The following is a 19,340-nucleotide window of genomic DNA, read 5'->3' as shown; positions in this document are numbered from 1 at the left end:
ATTTATAAATTAGTGCAAAAAAACTGCTTTTTTGCAAATATCTCTGTAAATTATTTATCAATTTTAATTTAAAAAACGGGAAAATAAAGATATTCTTGACATAAAAAAATGACATAAATATTGTTTATTTAAAATATAAGAGAAAAAATTTATAGACAAAAAATCAAAATGTGACCATAAATTATTGCTTAAAAAAACGCAAGGTAAAACTGGGAGTATCTTTTCATCTATTCATCATCTAGTATCCCCCACCTATGTCTTAAAATCTTCAGATATCTGCGAAATATTTTTCCACCTTTTTTTTTTAACCAGACTGGGCTATTATATACACGGCAGTGTTAAGATCAATAAGATCATAAATGAAAGATATGGGTGCTAAATCAGTTATAAAATGAAAAATTGTTAAATATTAAATGAAACTGTAAATGAAGAATTGACCCACAAAAAAAAAGATGTTTACAATACAATATACAAGGCAATGTGGCAACGCAAAGGGAAAAGATATTGGAAACTAAAGGAAAATTTATACTTGGGACTTTTAAATCACACACTTGGGATACATTCATGAGAGACACTTTCGAAGAATGAGCGCTAAAGCATTTGACAAAAGAGGTAAATAGATATAAATTAAATGTGTTATCGCTCCAAGAAACTAAACAAAAGGGAAATTTCACAATAGATATAAACGAATACATTTTTTTTTCAACAGTGGAGATGACAATGTTGGGAGTAGGTCAATCTTAGAGAGAATGTGCAGTCTGGGAATAAAAATGAAAGAACATCTTGTAAGGATCCTGAATGTGTATGCTTTAAAACAGAAAAATATTTTAACTCGTTACCAAAACGGGATAAAAAAAATAATAGGAGATTTCAATGCAATGATTGGAAAAGAAGAAATGTATAAGCCAGCAATAGGCAGTTTTAGCAAACATAAAATTACGAGTGATAACGGACAACTTTGGCAACAATAGAAGGTTTATCTGTTATAAGCACAAAATAAAGACATCCATAAGGTTGAGAATATTGCCAAATATCAAAGTGGATTGTATTCTGTAGCCAACTCTGAAAAATATGTGTAAAAAATGTGTATGGTCATCGACTAGGTACTATAGAGGGAAACATATTTAAATATTCAAATAAGCACTAGTAGTTAATTGTTTTCTTTTTATTTTTCAGTCCCTGGAAAGTACAAGGCGTATGTTGGCTCTCTGCGAAGAGGTAAATATCGCACTTTTACTGGCTATTGGTGTCTGTGTTACTTATAAGAACTGTTTTTCTAATCCTTCAGCTCATATTTTATAGGTAAAACTTTCTAGACTGCTAAAATAAAGAAAAGTCATCGCGCTTTCTTCGCTACTTTTGCCAGTATGTCTGGCCGGTCAACTTTCTCAGAGATATCGACAGACTTTTCTTTGTTTGCTGGCGACTAATCTTTCAAAAATCATCCCGAAGCCGATATATTTCTGTGGGAAAAGAGAGGAGAATAAAAACCCTTAGTTTCTTGTAATCTGTAATTAACTCTTGTAATTCTTTCTTTCGCTCTAAATGTTTCGGCGTTTGTGCAAGTTTTTCTACTTCAGATCGTAAAAAATAATAAAAAAAAAGATTGACACGACATGGACGTTTAAACTGCTTTAACACGTTGGGTTACTGAAAGATATTTATAGATTTAGAATTTAATTTATTATATTGAGATCAAAATGGGAATCAATTTTAAGTTTCTAATGAAACATTAAATCAAAAATCGAATGGATTACAATTGTTGAAATTGTAAAGAACGAACGTTTTTGACGTACAAAAGATGTTAAAGATTTACTTCGGGGAGTTGTATGTCCCTACTCCAAACTTACACCCACATGAGGGCTAGTGTGCAGAAACTAGCCAACTCCAGGTGTTATCAAATTTTCCCTTCAGCTTCAAAGAGGTGAGAGATAGCTGAAGTCAAGAGAAAGATTTCAAAAAAAAGTTTTCTACGATCAATAGAAGGGAGTTAGCTTCCTTTGTTTAAATTGTAGTAGAGGTTTGGTGGTTCTGCTATCCCCTCTACTTACACTTTGACATCGTTCAGCTCGTGAACGGCTAGTTGGATCGTGATGTATGGGGGGTCTTTGGAAAGAGGGTAGCTCATGGAGTAAATAATAAAGGGTTGGGTCAGAGGGTGAATTATTAAAAAGACCTTAAGCTTGTATTGCCTAAAAGACTTAACATACAGGACCTTGTCATGTGGCATATGACAGTATTTAGCGAATAGAATATAATGACAAAGAAAAATCAAACATGGCGGCATAACAAAGGTCCTTTAGGCACATATCTTTGCTACTATCGGGCCAATCATGACGTGCGAGATATATGCCAAGATTTAGCTAATACAATACAAATACAAAGAAAAATCAAACATAACGGCAAGCCATAAAGAGCTTAAACTTATTTTAATTTAGATTTAGTTGATTTTAGTTTAGTAGATTTAGACAAGTTTTATAAACAATTAAACGTATCTCGAAAAGGAATTGGCCGAGCGGATCGTGCGAAGTTTCATTCAACTTGCAATTAAAACAGCTACAATATTATACTTTTTGCACAAACAAAAAGAATTTTTACAAAAGGTATTTTAAAAATTAAAAATGCGAAAAATTGACATTTTTAGACCTTCAATTGTAAATTTTACACAAACTATTGTGTTTGTTTATAATTTCCGTATTTTTTTCAATAACCATACTTTCTTTACTTTATTGTTATTTATATTACTATCCTAACCTAAAATGGTTGTTTACAACAAATAATTAATGCGAAAAAAATGGACGATATAATTTCTGATGAAAAGGCCTACTAATTGCTGAAAAATAATATTAAAAAACACTATTTTATGTAAAATTTTATGGGGAATCCAAATCTGTATTCAGAATGGTATTTGGATTGAGAAAATAATTAGAAATCGCAGAAAACTGTCAAAAAAGTCAGAAATTTCGGAAAAATTGGCAATTTGGCCGTTCAAGTGAATGTAATACCATTTCATTTTATCTGATATAAGAGCTGTTCTTATGTTTACCTTAAAGTATATACTTTTTCTAAATTTTGAAAGAAAAAAAATTGTTTTTGTGATATAGTCCAGTCGTCAGAGATTTGACCCCTAAAAATCATAGGAACAAGCTAAATTTTGCCGAAAATATCAATTTTGGGACCCCAAAAGAGATGCAAAGAAGTTGAGCACTTAACCTCAATGCTTCCTCCTAAAACCCCCCTCGTAGAGGGGTAAAAACGCAAAAAATTCGATTTACCAAGAATTTGTAGACGGTAGAAAAAATGTTTCAAATAAAAAATGTAGCTGAGATAATTTTGAGCAAAAATGTTTATTAGAACTTTTTGCGTTGAATGAACCGTTCTCTCAGAAACAACGCTTGAAGCGACTGGCGATTTTCAATATAAGTTCCGCGCGAAATCAATGTTAAAAATAATTTGTATTAACTCGACGGTAAAAAAATGATATCTTTTGTTCAGAGTGTCCTATCGACAAAAATCAGAATGTGTTTTAAAGGTGAACAGCGCAGCTTTCGTATGCAATGTTTGTGTTTTGCCCCAAATGGTTCTATAAATAAACTTTGCGCGATTTTTGTCATTTTTTACGATTCTCGTGAAATCAATAAAATTTATTACTTTCATTGATCGGTCGTAGTGAAATTTCCATTGTTAGAGACAAGTTTTAAAAACCTATAACATGAAAATTCGATTTTGATTTTTGATAACAAATATGAGACATTTGAATTATGGCTAAAAACGTAGAATTTTAACTTTTACATTACAAATGATCGCACGTCACGGAAAATGCCTCCAAGAAGACGGTTTTGGGCCGTCGTAAAAAGATCAGTTTTAAAACGTTTGTAATCTGAAAGTTTAAATTCAGCGTTTTTTAAGAATATTTCAAATGCCTCTCATTTGTTACCAAAACTCAAAACTAAAATTTCATGATATAGATTTTGAAGAGTAGGTTCTATAATCTATTTCTAATGAGTGTAGAGTAATAAAATCTCATGAAGTATTCAAAAGCGCTACAGGGTAATCCGTCAATAAATTCCGTCCGCATTGCAAAATTCTGTCGTTTCATAAAGAGCAGGTAGGTATCACCCTGTTTTAAGGGATTAGTCCATTGTTATCGACAGATAAACACTGAGCCAGAGGCGCGCTAGTGGGTTAATTGACAAAAGAATATGCATTCTTAAAAATCATATTAAAGGAAATAAAAATGTAATACAGCAGAACAGTGTTATTAAAAAAATATAAAATGTAACAATAAAATATATACGAACCGAAATCGGGAAATACTCTCAAACACACACGAATGAACTTTACATATTGAAACACTTGTGGGGAGTTTAAATCAATTTATTCACAAAAACTACAAAAACTTTACTGGATACGTTATTACAATTCTACATCACTATAGTCTTCATCCGAAGAACTGTCATCATCCCCTGGTGTTATAATTATAGGGTCAACCACCTGATCGACCAAGCTGTCCAGTTCCCACATTTTATCTTCCTCTTTTAAAACATGCTGGATTGCTTTTTGCCAGTTTTCTGATGTGATTTCCATAATGGCTTGATCAAACAATACCTTGACATCTTTCATTTTAAATGTGGTATTGTGCCTTGCAACATATCCTTTAACTTGTGCCCATATAAGTTCTATGCGATTTAATTCGCAATGATATGGCGGTAGGCGTAGCACAGTTACTTTATACTTTTCTGCTACATCTTCTACGGCATATTTTATGAAGCGAGATTTATGTTGTTTTACTACGGCTAGTAGTTCCTTCTTTATTGAATTCGTCTCAAACTGAATACCTTTATTTGACAGCCAGTTAATAATTTCTTGCTTTCTCCAAGCTGAAGTTGGTACCTTCTCTATGCGCCTTGAATGGTAGCTTGCATTATCCATAACCACGACCGAATCAGCTGGAAGAAATTTTAACATTTCCCCGAAGTAGTCTTCGAAGACATCCGAATTCATGTCCTCATGATAATCTCCCGTCCGATACGACTCAAAGCTTAACAAACCTTCTTTTAAAAATCCTTCTTCGCTTCCAATGTGAGCAATTATAAGCCTCTTCCCTTTTCCCGAAGGCACTTTAATACCCGTCGAAAGGCCTTCTATGAAAGCTTGGCGAGCACTTGTTACATTTTTATCTTGCCACATTTTTTGGACTATATAACCTTCGTTTATCCACGTCTCATCAAGATAAAAAATTTTCTTGTGCTCTCTGCGGTACTGTTTTATAGTTCTCAAATATTTTCGTCTCCAGCAAATGATTTCATCACTTTCCAGTAATAGTGCCTTTCGATTGTGCTTTTCCCAGGAAAAATTCATACTTTTTAAAGTTTTCCATAAAAGTTTTCTGGATATCAAAGGAATATCGTTATCTTGGCTTATCTCCATTAGTATTTTGTCAAGGGTGGGTATTTCCTTTTTAAAATAAAACGAATGAACTTTTCTTCGAATGTCACGTTTGGTGTCTTCACCTAAGATTTTTATTGGTCTTCCTGATTTTCTCTTGCATGGACTTAACTGGCCTGATATCTTTCTTTCTCGCAATAATTTAAAAATCGTGGACTGTCCAATTCCAGTCATTCGGGCACATCGCTCAACACTTTCTTGCACAGACAAACTAGGGTGATCGTGTTTTATGCAATCATATACATTTAAAATTATAACTTTTTCACTAACAGATAGCGGAGAATTTTTTACACCTCTTTTCTTTGGAGTAAATGTCGCCATTTTATAACTTTTTCACTATTTCTATATCACAATATTACTGTACGTTTAATTGGTGTAGTAACAATTACTAACTCGAATGTCGAATGTCGAATGATAATAATAAAATAAAAGAGGGATTATAATGAAAGTGTAAGTAAAACCTCATTACGCGTTATTAGTCTTTATGTTGATTTATTTTAGTTCTTAGTAATATTAGGAGGTGCGTCATACCCTTATCAGTTTCTTCTAATGCTTTTATTCGTTCAGTAAGGAAGTGAATTTGTTTTTATAAATAAAGATGTAATTAGCTTTAATGACCATATAATGGAATACGAGTTTGAAGAATAAGTTAATCAAAAAATTAAATAAAATTGGTTATCACAAAATATCCAAAATATGATATTTTGAGGTACATCAATTTTTGACGACGAAGTTGACATCCGTCCATTTGCCTACGCCCATGACGACACCGAAATTCAGGCAAATTTTATGACACTTCATGATTTATTACTCTACACTCATTTGAAACCAATTATAGTTATGGAAACTCCATTATGTCGATCAATGAAAGGGATACATTGTATTAATCTCATAAGAATTGACAAAAATCGCGTTACGTTTATTTATTCAACACCTTTATAAAAACTGAGTTTATAAGCAAAATACAAAAACGCATCTTGATTTTTGTCGATAGAACACTTGGATCAAAAGATATTGAATTTTTACCGTCGAACTGATACAAAATTTTATTGAGCATTGATTCCACACGCGTAACTGACAATCAAAATCGTCTATCGCTTCAATCGTTGTTACTGAGAGAACCGTTCATTCTACACAAAAAATGCTACTAAATGTTTTTGTTCAAAATTATCTTAGCTACATTTTTTATTTGAAACATTGAAGCCCGGAGGTAAAAGTGGTGAACTATTTTGCATCTTTTTATCGTCCTAAAATTGACATCTTAGGCAAAATTCAGCTTGTTCGTATGATTTTTAAAGGTTTAGTGGCATTTTTGTCTCCTGGAATTTCCGAATTTTCGTTGATAGTTATGCTAATTGTAACACTGGGATTGTGTGCAGTGACAAATTTACTATATCTGTTGTAGTTTCCAAGATATAGCCGGTGGCTCTAACGTTATATATGCCCAATGACCCATATATGCAGGATGTTGAAATTTTAATATGTTGGGAAATAAAAATTTGTATTAAATTGGGCAAAGCAAAATATTTTGATATTTTTATAGTACGCTAGAAAGTATTTTCGGACAATATAATACAGTGTTTACTAATTGTATCACAAAAATATTAAAATACTTGGGTTTTTGTTATTTTCTTCAGTATTCAAAATTTTACGCTTCGTAAGAATAATTTTAACATCATTTGAGATAAAGCGCTTCATGTGTTGAAATAAATGATATTTTATCGGTCAAAACCTAAAAATTGATGTAAAAACTTGCACAAACGTGTCAAAGAATGTATCTCTGTGCTGCATGTACTGCACTTTCTCTTTGTCCTGTCCCAAGAAATGACCTCTTTTAATTAACTTGAGCAGAGCAGGTCTACCGCGTGTCCATGAGGGTGGTGTATAACTTTCCAGCTTCTGAAATAAGTGTCTTCCGTAATATGGAATGAAAAAGGCCATTTTATAAAAGTAAAACCTTAAAAAAAATTTAACAATATGTAAAACATTTCAGTTGTAGATGTGATAAAGAACTGATGTAACCACTGAGTAGTATAGGGTTTTTAGTTAACCGCTTCCTTCATTATCTTTAACCATATAATCATCTTTAAATTGTTGTCAAATTTTCTGTGGCTGTAGGACATAAATTAGGTTGAATTTGACCGGTAGCATGAGGTATGGTTTGTGGCTTATTCCCGTAGACTGCGACCTACGAAAAACCTACAAGAAAGGTTTGAACGGAGTCAAATCAGTCGATCTCGGTGGTAAGTTCACATCACCGCCACGTGAGCTGACCATGCCCTCAAATCGCTCGTCATCATCATCATCATCATCACGTATCGCTACAACCCTGGGTGGGTCTTGGCTGACTGTACAACTTTTTTCCAATTTGTTCGGTCTTGAATCAACCTAGGATCAAATGGAATGTTCATTTTCCGGAGATCTGCTTGGATGTTATCTCTCCATCGCATTCTGGGACGTCCGAGTGGTCTTTTGCCTGTGGGAATCTCTTCCCATACCAGTTTTACAAGTCTATCGTTATGCAGTCCGTGCACGTGGCCTGCCCATCTTAGTCGCTGTGATTTAATTTCTTGGACAATATCGGCGTCATTGTAGAGTGCTTTTAATTCGATATTGCTTCTGATCTTATACTGGTTTGTGGTGATGTCATGGCGAGGTCCGAAAATTTTTCTGAGCTTTTCTTCGTTTGCTTTGGTCATGGTCCACGTTTCGCATCCGTATGTTATTACAGGTTTGACGATGGATTTATAGATTTTGATCTTTGAACTTCTTGTAAGATTTTTTGATTTTATGAGCTTATCCAGTGCGAATAGACAGCTTGGATCAAATCGCTCTTGCAAAGTCCAATGTGGCATGAGCTGTGTTGCAGGTAGCGCCTTCCTGTTAAAATTACATATCGTTGGTGTCATTTATTCCGATTCAGGCCAAAAGAAGTTGATAATAATCGACCTATGGAGCTCGTCGTTGATGGTGATAGCTTGGCCAACGTAATGATCAAAGAAATATGGTCCAACGACGCCGCCAACCCAAAATGATTACCAAAGAGTGACTTTTTCGGGATGCGTTGCACTCTATTGGATCTCGTCTGGATTGTCGTCCAAATTCAACAATTATGTTATTTGATGTACCTATTTGTCCAAAAATGAAAGATGATCGCTGTTTTATCACTGAAGATGATTTTTCGATGAAAATAAGGGTTAGTGAGCCCATTTAGGGAACATACGTCGTTGTCTGTGGTCGTTTACCTTCATCCCCTGGCTCAGTTGAATTCTGTACCGGTGCAGGCACAAATCACGACGCAATATTCGACAAGTTCTGATTTTTGAAAAGCCGAGTTCTTGTGAGCGACGTGAAATTGACAGCGTAGGCTTGTTCTGCACACTTTCACGGACAATGGCGATGTTTTTGATAGATCTTGCATTTCGACGACGTACGGGGGTTGGTTGATTGTTTACTGAACCAATAAAATGGATGAAGTTGTCCGAACAGAACACCAATTTTGATAAAACAATTGTATCATTTGCAACTGTAGATTAGGGCGGATCTGTGGAGAAACGACTACATTTGGATGTTAGAGGTGGCATTCTGATTTTTGCAGAATAAGTTGTGTCATAACTTCAATAATAATAATTGTCTTATCTCCCTCTCAAATGACTAAAATAATTAAAAATTACTAAAAACATCGTTTTTTTTTTCTAATTTCCTTGCTTGTACTATTAAAACGATTCATTTTGGAGAAAAGTCGTAACCAAATAACATAGCGGGTATTGAATTTTTAATTACATGGTTAAAAATGTTTTAGTTTATTAACCTTTATGCAAAATAGCAATAAATAAAAAAAGGGGGGAGGAATAAGCCTTTTCTTATTCGATGTTTTTCAACCAGTTATATTGCACGTAGGACCTTCCTAAGTCGCTTACAAAATCTTTATAATATAGTAAAACAGTCCACCAAATTTAATTAAAATCGCTTCAGTAGATTTCGCATAATAATTTGGAATCTAATTTTTTTTTTAATTGAAATTCTCTAAAATCTTTCACAACAAAAATTAGACCATATGGAAGTTTGCCAATTTTTTTACACATAAAAAAGCACTCCACCTATCTAACGTATTTACGTACTAAAAAAAAGATACTTGTATATTAAATAAATAATAATGATTAATATAACAATAAAACGCTGAAAACTTTTATTTTCAAAACTTGCATAAAATTTTTTATAATATCTTATCACTACACCGGTTTCGGCAGAGTGCCTTTAAGTGATCTATTTTTGGTATGTGTTTACACAGTCTTTATCTGAATAAGTCGAGAATGGGAGAACTGTTTGTCTCAAATTGGTCGTTCAGAATTATGTATGTATTTTTTAATTTGTTAATTTCCATAGAATCTAACAAAGATAGCCTTAAGGCCTTTATTTTGAATGTGAAGAATTTGAAATTCGTCATTAAAAGAATGATTATGGTCTAGAAGGTGAAGTGCGTATATAGAGTGTGTTTTTCTTTTATTGAAAGTCTTTTTATGCCCTGCTATACGTTTGTTAAAAGCTCTACCAGTTTGACCGAAGTAAGTTTTTGGGCAGTCACCACATTTAAGTTTGTATACACCACTGTGTAAGTGCTTTTTCTTTTGGCTCTTGTTGTTTTCAATATATTTACCTTAGTGTATCTAATTGAAGGCTAAATATACACCACAACCATTTTCCGAATCAGATACCGATTCTATAACATATGTTTTATTCCATTAAAGCTGTTCCCCTATGGAATTATTATACTCCTAAATTAAGTCTGGTCTGGATATGTTGATGTATTTTTGTGCCTTTTTACTATACCTCTTTACCTGACCAAGCGGATTGACACCAAAACTTGTAGATGCTACAGCTACTACATTGTTGTCTTTCCATTTTACAAAAATAACCCCATGGTCTTTATCGATAGATGAAGTATAAGAACCTGGTTCCCAGTTTTTCATGGATTTTTCAAGACAAAGGGACATGTATGTGGAATACGATCTTCACGAAATGTACCCGTGATATGATATCCTTTTTCGCGTAAAAAATTTAACAGCGTAATACATGTAAACAGGTTGTCAACAAAAAATGATAGGAATATTCAGCATTAGGTATATCTTTAATCATGGATAATAGTGGAGCAGCGGCTTTACCAAATAAATGTTCATACTGCTCATTCTAAGACGGTCCTTTCCCTAGGTAAAGGTCAAAATTTACCAAATATCCATCTTTACTATTAAGGGACCACATCTTGAAGCCGAATCGGAGAGGCTTGCCTCTAATAAACTGTTTACAACCATGTTTTCAGGAGACAGGAACAAAATTTTTTACAAATTTTGACTTTAATAGATTTATAAAAAGTCGCAGTCTGTATAGCTTGTCACGTTTGTCTAATTTTGTGTTGTCGACACAGTGGATAAATTGAACGATTTGTTTGAATATATCTCGTCTCATGGCATTATAGACTTCCGTATTTCTTAAATCTGCTCCAGAGTCCCGGAAATACTTTGTACCTGGTGTCGACGACAACCCATTTTGTATTTGAACGGTCCGCCACTGCAGCCCAGACAGCCAGCTAGTCGGTACAGACGACAGATGACAGAATGACATTCCATCACCAGCCGTTGAGAAGCATAGAACTATTTGTTATTGTTTCATATTTTTGTGCAAATTCATAAATAAATGCAGTATTTTAGACTATTAATTAATTTCAATGAATACAGTCCACTACAACAATAAACATTGGTCCATTCGACCCGATATTTGTGATAAAATCAGTGCTAAAAGTGATTCACAGTTAACGGTCAAGTGAAAGAACACGTGGGATTGCCGAACAATAGAACAATATACAGCCAAAAATACCGGTGAGTTCCCATCTGATTCCTATACCTATTTATACTGTTTTTGTTTGTGTAAGTTGCATAAAACTATTTACAATCTATATATCTATTTAAATTCAATTCGAATCTATTTGATTAATAAACAATGTCGGACGAACACTTAAAAAGATTAATTAGAAAACGAGCTGGTCATAAGGCTTCATTTACAATTTTCTCCAAATTTCTAGAGTCTATTAAATGCAAATTAGAATTACATGATGTTGAAAAAATCGAACTAAGCGACAGAATAAATAAACTAGAAAATACATTTTTAGAAATTAAAATTATCCAATCAGAAATAGAAGAATTGGCAGACGATCCCGAACCACACTTTGTGATAAGGGAAGAACTTGAAAACAATTTTTATTCACTATCGGCTAATGCCAAAGCATTGTTAAATAAATTCATTTCGGATATTGATGATAAAAAGTCGGTGACAAGCGAGCATACAAGCAATAACACTTCTATTTCTGACGGGGCTTATCGTTTACAAGGTGTAAAACTGCCAACAATACAAATTCCAAAGTTCGACGGCACATACGAATTTTGGCTAGAATTTCGAGACACTTTTGAGTCACTCATTCATACAAATGATAGTATTACAAATATTCAGAAGTATCACTATCTTCGGGCATCATTACAAGGAAATGCCGCCGCAGTCATAAAACCTATCGAATTTTCCGCAAACGGGTACAATTTGGCATGGGACTCTGTATGTGATCGATACAATAATAAAATACTCTTAATACACAATCATATTAAAGCTTTATTTTCATTGGAATCTATTCACAAAGAATCTTTTGCAAAATTTCGTAAATTAGTAGATGATTTTTCAAAACATTTAAAGTCACTTCAACAATTAAATCAGCCGTGTGAACAATGGGATGCCTTACTTATATTCATTATAACATCAAAACTAGACGAAACTACTATTAGGGAATGGGAAAAGCATATTGCTACTCAAACGGAACTACCAACTTTATCCGATCTAAAAGGATTTTTAAAATCAAGAGCAGATTTTCTAGAGGCAATTGAAATGAACATTGAAACAAAAAATAAAAGTAAGGAGAACAGGACGACTAGGGGATTCTTAGCAACAAAAACAAACTATACATGCGTCTCTTGTCAAGGCGACCATAGCATTTACACTTGCGAAACATTTTTAAATTATCCAATAAACGAAAGGTGGAATTTTATTAGATCAAAATCATTGTGTACAAACTGCTTGCGATCGGGTCACTCCAATAAACAGTGCAAACTCGGGCCATGTCGCAAGTGCAAAGCACGTCACAACTCACTTTTACACAATAATACAAATGATAGGAGCATCATTATAAGCCAAAATAATTCGGGCACGTTCAATAGAAATTCGAATATATCCAATAGCAGTATTAATACAAATCCATCACAAAGTACAAGTGAGCCAATAAATCCAGGAACAAGTAACAATACATTTTGTGGTAACAGCATGCTTTCTTGTTCTGATACAGGCTATGTTTTTCTCTCAACAGCAATCTTAAGTGTTAAAGATATGAATGGTAAAATGCAAAGGGCTCGTGCACTATTGGATTGCGGGTCTCAATCTTCATTTATCACAACAAACATGTGTAACAAACTAGGAATCAAACCACAAGATGTCAGCTTAAATCTTTTGGGCATAGGCAACAAACTATCAACTATTACAGGTCAATGTCAGTTAGAGATTTGCACATCTAATAATAAATTTGTAAAAATAATCAACTGTTTTGTATTGCCAAAAATAACAAATATTCTTCCTCATACAAACATTGATGTAAGCGCTATAAACATTCCTAATACAATTCGGTTAGCAGATCCTAATTTTGGCAATGCTGGATCTATTGACATTCTTATCGGCGCAGATATTTTTTGGCATTTGATTTGTAAAGGTCGCATATCTTTAGATCAAGGTCCTATTTTAACAGAAACAATATTTGGGTGGATAATTTCTGGCCCGCTGGGATCGGTTCCCCACAATACAATATCTTGCAATCTTAGCACAAATCTGGAACTAACTAAACTTCTTCAGCAATTTTGGGAAGTAGAGGAATTGCCAAATATTCCTCATCTATCTGAAGAAGAGCAATTGTGCGAGGACAATTTTCAAAAAACTACTACACGTGATCCAAATGGTAGATTCATAGTTATGATGCCATTAAAACAATATCCGCATGTGTTGGGTGATTCAAGGATACAAGCTGAAAGAAGATTTCATCATCTAGAAAAAAGATTAGCACAAAACAATCCTCTTCGCGAACAATATATACAATTCATGCGCGAATATCAGGAGCTAAACCACATGTCGTTAGCAGATATCTCTGAAAACTCTACTGTCGACTACTACATGCCACATCATGGTGTCCTAAAGGAGGACAGTCTTACAACAAAACTTCGTGTCGTGTTTGACGCATCTTCACCAACAAGCAACGGGTTATCATTAAACAATATTCAATGCGTCGGACCCAGTATACAACAAGATCTATTCTCAAATCTCATCCGATTCAGAAAACACAAATTCATCATAAGCTCAGACGTAACCAAAATGTACAGGCAGGTGTTAATTCATCCCAGCCAACGCAGTCTTCAAAAAATAGTCTGGAGGGAAAGTCCTTCAGATCCATTACAACATTTTGCTTTAAATACGGTTACTTATGGCCAAGCATCAGCTAGTTTTCTTGCTATCCGATGCCTTTTCGAGTTAGCTAACGAATGCCAATTGTCGCAACCAGAAATCGCGAAGATATTACGTCAGGATTTCTACGTAGATGACTTGTTAACCGGTGCGGATACTATTACTGAAGCTTCGAACATTTGCCGTGAAGTCTCACGTATTTTACTTACAGGTTGTTTTCCACTCAGAAAATGGATTTCAAATGACCCAAGAGTTTTAGAAAGGGTAAATAATCAAGATGATTCCTTTGGAATTCTAAACCTCTCTAAAGATGGAGTCACAAAAACTTTAGGACTTATTTGGTCATCCCAACGTGATTCACTATTATACAATGTACAATATAACAATTACAAGGAAACTTGTACCAAAAGAGATGTTCTTTCTTTAATTGCAAGAATATACGATCCACTAGGCTTAGTAGGTCCTTGTATCATACTTGCGAAGATTCTAATGCAAAGGCTATGGACTGAAAAACTGAATTGGGATGAAAAATTAAGCGGTTCATCACTAAATACTTGGAATAGATTGAAAGATGATCTTGCCAATCTGAAACAATTAAGTATACCACGTCATGCAGTGTGCAATAATGCTAAAGATATAGAAATACACGGTTTTTCGGACGCATCACAACAAGCCTACGGTGCTTGTATCTATTTAAGAAGTACTGATGACAAGGGAAATATCTCGGTTAAAATTCTATGTGCTAAATCAAAGGTTGCCCCTATCAAAACTCTAAGCATTCCACGCCTAGAGCTTTGCGCAGCTGTATTACTTTCACGTCTTTTAACTAAGGTAATTGAATCCATTAATATAGACCTCAATAAATGTTATTTATGGTCAGATTCCACAATAACCCTTGCTTGGATCAATACTTCTCCTAACAATCTTCAAACCTTTGTAGCTAACAGAGTCTCCGAAATTCAGGTCTTAACAAAGTCCTATACATGGAAGTATGTACCCACACAAGATAATCCTGCAGACCATCTATCAAGGGGATTATCTCCTTCTCAAATACTAAATTCTTCACTATGGTGGGACGGTCCGTCATGGTTGTCTTTAAGGGAAGAATTTTGGCCCCTTTTAAATCCAAAGGTAGACATTCTACCCGAAATAAAATCTCAAACTATTCTCAATTTTGTTTCCTATTCTCAGCAAGAACAATGGTTTCCATTCAAGGCCTTTTCACAATATTCGCGTTTACTGCGCGCATTTGCATACATCCTTAGATTTAAAAATAATTTATTAACACCCAACATTCTTAGAGAGTGTGGCTCTCTAACATTAACCAATATTAATGACGCTCGTCGTTATTTATTGAAGATCATACAACTACACTCTTTTCGCGAAGAGTATGATCAGCTGTCAAAACAAAAAAGCGTTAGTTCCAACAGCAAGCTCTTCTCTTTAAACCCATTTATTGACCAGGATGGTTTAATACGTGTTGGTGGTCGCTTGGCTAACTCGGATTTTCTATATGACAAAAAACATCCCATTGTCTTGGATTCAAAACATCATTTCACGATATTATTTTTCCGTCATGAACACCTGCGTCTATATCATGCAGGCCCTCAGCTGCTTCTATCTACTATTCGGGAGACATATTGGCCTATATCAGGCAGAAACCTATCTAGGTTGACTGTTAAGCAATGTACTACTTGTTTACGATTTAATCCTAAACCTATACAACCAATCATGGGTGATTTACCACGTGACCGATTACTATACACATTTCCCTTTGCCATCACTGGTATTGACTACGCCGGTCCGTTTTTGTATAAAAATAAGGGCAGAGATGCCAAATTAAATAAATGCTATATTTCATTATTCATATGTTTTGCTACAAAGGCGATTCATCTTGAGCTCGTAACCGATTTGAGCACTCAAACATTCATGCTTGCCTTGCGCCGCTTTATCGCTCGTAGAGGAAAGCCAGCCAAATTGTACTCAGATAATGGTAGAAACTTCGTAGGTGCCATGTCTGAACTTAAAAGATTTTTAAAAATTAACAATGCACACATACAAGATTCATGTACACATGAGGGTATTGAATGGCATTTAATTCCGCCATATTCTCCACATTTCGGGGGACTCTGGGAATCCGGAGTAAAATCTTGTAAATTTCACTTAAAACGTTCACTTAAAAATACAAATCTTACATTTGAGGAGTTTGCAACAATACTATCACAAATAGAAGCAGTACTCAACTCCAGACCTTTGTGTCCTATTAGTCCTGATCCTAATGATTTAACACCACTCTGTCCCGCTCATTTCCTCATCGGTAGAATGCCAACGCTAGCTCCAGAACCAGATCTACTCCAAGAGATTCCACAACGACTCAATAGATTTCAACGCATCCAACAAATTTTCCAAAGTTTCTGGAAGAGATGGTCTTCCGAATACGTCGTCGAGCTACAGAGACGTTCTAAGTGGCAAATATCCAAGGGAGAATTAGTAGAAGGAACTTTAGTCCTTATCAAAGATGACTGTCTGCCACCAGCAAAGTGGAAACTAGGCAGAATAACTCACATACATGACGGATCGCAGAATACCGCTAGAGTTGCAAAAATAAAGACTCAAGAAGGTATCATCACGAGGTCATTCTCCAAAATATGTCCTCTCCTTCCATTAAATTGAAAGATTCAGGATCTTTCAAGGCCGGGAGTATGTCGACGACAACCCATTTTGTATTTGAACGGTCCGCCACTGCAGCCCAGACAGCCAGCTAGTCGGTACAGACGACAGGCGACAGAATGACATTCCATCACCAGCCGTTGAGAAGCATAGAACTATTTGTTATTGTTTCATATTTTTGTGCAAATTCATAAATAAATGCAGTATTTTAGACTATTAATTAATTTCAATGAATACAGTCCACTACAACAATAAACACCTGGTTTTGAGTCGTAACCACTTACAATCAGTATTGCTTCTCTTTCCAATGGCGCTACAGCCCAAATCTGGCCTTGGCCTCCTCCAAACTATGCCTCCAACATTGTCGGTCCCGCGCCGATCTTCTCCAGGTTCTCACGTCTAGCAAATTTTGCGCGTCCGCTGCCACTTCATCCTCCCATACTTTCCGTGGCCTTCCTTTTGGTCTTGCGCCCTGCATTTAACTATCTAGGGCTCTTTTCGGCAATCTTTCTGTCTCCATTCTTACTACATGACCAGCCCAGTTAAGTCTCTGAAGTTTAAAGAATTATGAGATCGGTGTCTCTTTCTCTGGTAGAGTTCATGGTTTTACCTGTATCTCCATATTCCGTTATCGTTAATAGGTCCAAATATCTTTCTTAGGACTTTTCTTTCGAAGACTTCCAGTTTTCTTTTTGTCTCTTCTGTCATCACCCATGTCTCGCATGCATAACATACTATTGGTCTGATAATAGTTTTGTAGACTGATTTTCGATCTCCAGTGTGTGTTTTTGGAGCGGAACACATGATCGAGTGAAAAATAAGCTTTGTTTCCCTTTACTATTCTTCTTTGGATTTCTGGTTCTTCTGTTCCATCCATGTTTAATGCAACTCCTAAATATGTGAAACTTTCTACCGTTTCAATATCGTCCTCTAATTCAACTGTGCGTCTGTTTCCCCTAGCTCTTGCCTGTGTTAACTTTTTTGTCTTTTGAATATTTATTTCTAGTCCGGTTTCTTTTGCGTTTGTTTTTAATTGTGAATATATTTCTGCCGCCTCTTCTGTTCTGCGAGACATGATGCTGATATAATCGATATCATTGTTAGGAGATTACCTCTTTCTATATTCAGCTGTCTTATCACATATTCCAAGGTCAGGTTGAATAGTGACGAATCCATTGTCGTTTTTACCAGTCGGATTATTTTTGGGGGATATTAAAGCTCTGCAATATTTGATATAACTTGTTCCTATTAATTGAGTCGTAGGCTTGTTTGAAATCTATGCTTTATTATGGATTGCTATAATAAAGCATCTAATATCATCAGCTGTTATTTTAGGATCTGGCTGATTTTTGAACAAGGCATAATTTCTTGTCTCATTTACGAATAGCTCAACAATATCTGAATCAATAAATTTTTTGAACATGTTGATGAAGTATTTTCTTTAAGTGTTCAGGAAATGTTCGCGACTCCGAAATAACCAGGTCTCCATCTACCCAAGTAATATTTTCTCTCAAATCAATTTTGAGGCAATCGCATTTGATATGTTTCTTGGTCCACTTCGTCTACATCTGATGATAGTATTTCTGTTTTCACTAGCTCAACTTCTACATTTGAACGAAGTTAAGACCCAGTCAAGTTATCGATAGTACCACCGTCTTCATCCCAAGAATCCTCGTCAGTCAGTTCGACTGCCTCTGGAGGTAGACTGCTAATTTATGTTGTGTAGGATGGAATGATGAATTGTGTATAGTCGTGTCAGTATGGGTAGGTTTATGAAATACGGAGAACTCATGTTTATTTTTAAGTCTAATAATTTTTAAATCTAGAATATGGATTGATTCTGTTCTGTTTCTATTGTAAATTCAATATGACTATGGAGTGAATTAATATACAATAAAAATTAGTCAAGTTGTCTGTTAATTCCTGTCAAACATACCAGTACATCGTCTACGTATCTCCACCAATATAAAAACTGTTTGAATACAGGATGTTTTGAAATCTTTGTTTCTAGATAATCCATAAAAATATCTGATAGCAATGGGCTTAAAGAATTACCCATTATAAGTCCTGCACTGTTATTTGTATATATTTGATTATTAAATTCAAATTGTCAGTTCATAATTGAATCGTTTTAAAGTTATATGCAAGGAAAGTGAGAAAAAAATGTTTTTAGTAATTTTTAAATATTTTAATTTTTGTATTAATATTCCCGACCTATTTGAGAGGGGGGATGGGTTAATTATTATTACTGAAGTTATCGCACAACTTTTTTTGAAAAAATCGGAATGCCACCCCAAAACAGATCCTTCCTGGTCTATTATTATCGTATGATTTCTCCATCCATGGTGATTTGGCTAACAGACTGAATAAATCATAGCCAATTTTATAGATCTCGCTTTAACAGTATGTCCGCTACCAACTGTAAAAGATCGGTAGCTCCTATTGGGAGGCCATTTATATATTGTTATTTTTCTTCTGTATTTCGCTTCAGAAATGTAGGCCATCCTGTTACAGCTATTCAAATGTTAAGCACAAGCATAATAGTGCCAGTTATTTTTTGGTATTGCAGAATACATTTTTACCATTTTTACTGTGGCATTTAGTGATAAAGTTATCAAGGAAGTTGGTGATTTTTGTGAATCATACTCGTTTTTTCCCCAAACCGTAAAAATCACATAAATAAT

General features: G+C 34.7%; 1 protein-coding gene across 3 annotated transcripts in view; it reads left to right on the top strand.

The window, feature by feature from the left end:
- Positions 1 to 19,340, top strand: part of Snap25 (Synaptosomal-associated protein 25kDa) — a 137,090-nt gene that overhangs the window by 22,664 nt on the left and 95,086 nt on the right. For all 3 annotated transcript variants that reach the window (XM_072540071.1, XM_072540070.1, XM_072540069.1), the window contains exon 3: positions 1,177 to 1,218. In XM_072540071.1, coding sequence (XP_072396172.1) covers positions 1,177 to 1,218 — 42 coding nt within the window. The remainder of the gene's footprint in view (positions 1 to 1,176; positions 1,219 to 19,340) is intronic.

This window comes from Diabrotica undecimpunctata, chromosome 8, assembly GCF_040954645.1.
Source record: "Diabrotica undecimpunctata isolate CICGRU chromosome 8, icDiaUnde3, whole genome shotgun sequence".
Taxonomy (NCBI): Eukaryota; Metazoa; Arthropoda; class Insecta; order Coleoptera; family Chrysomelidae; genus Diabrotica; species Diabrotica undecimpunctata.
The sequence above is the reverse complement of the archived record's forward strand: the minus strand, read 5'-3'. Positions and strand labels throughout refer to the sequence as shown.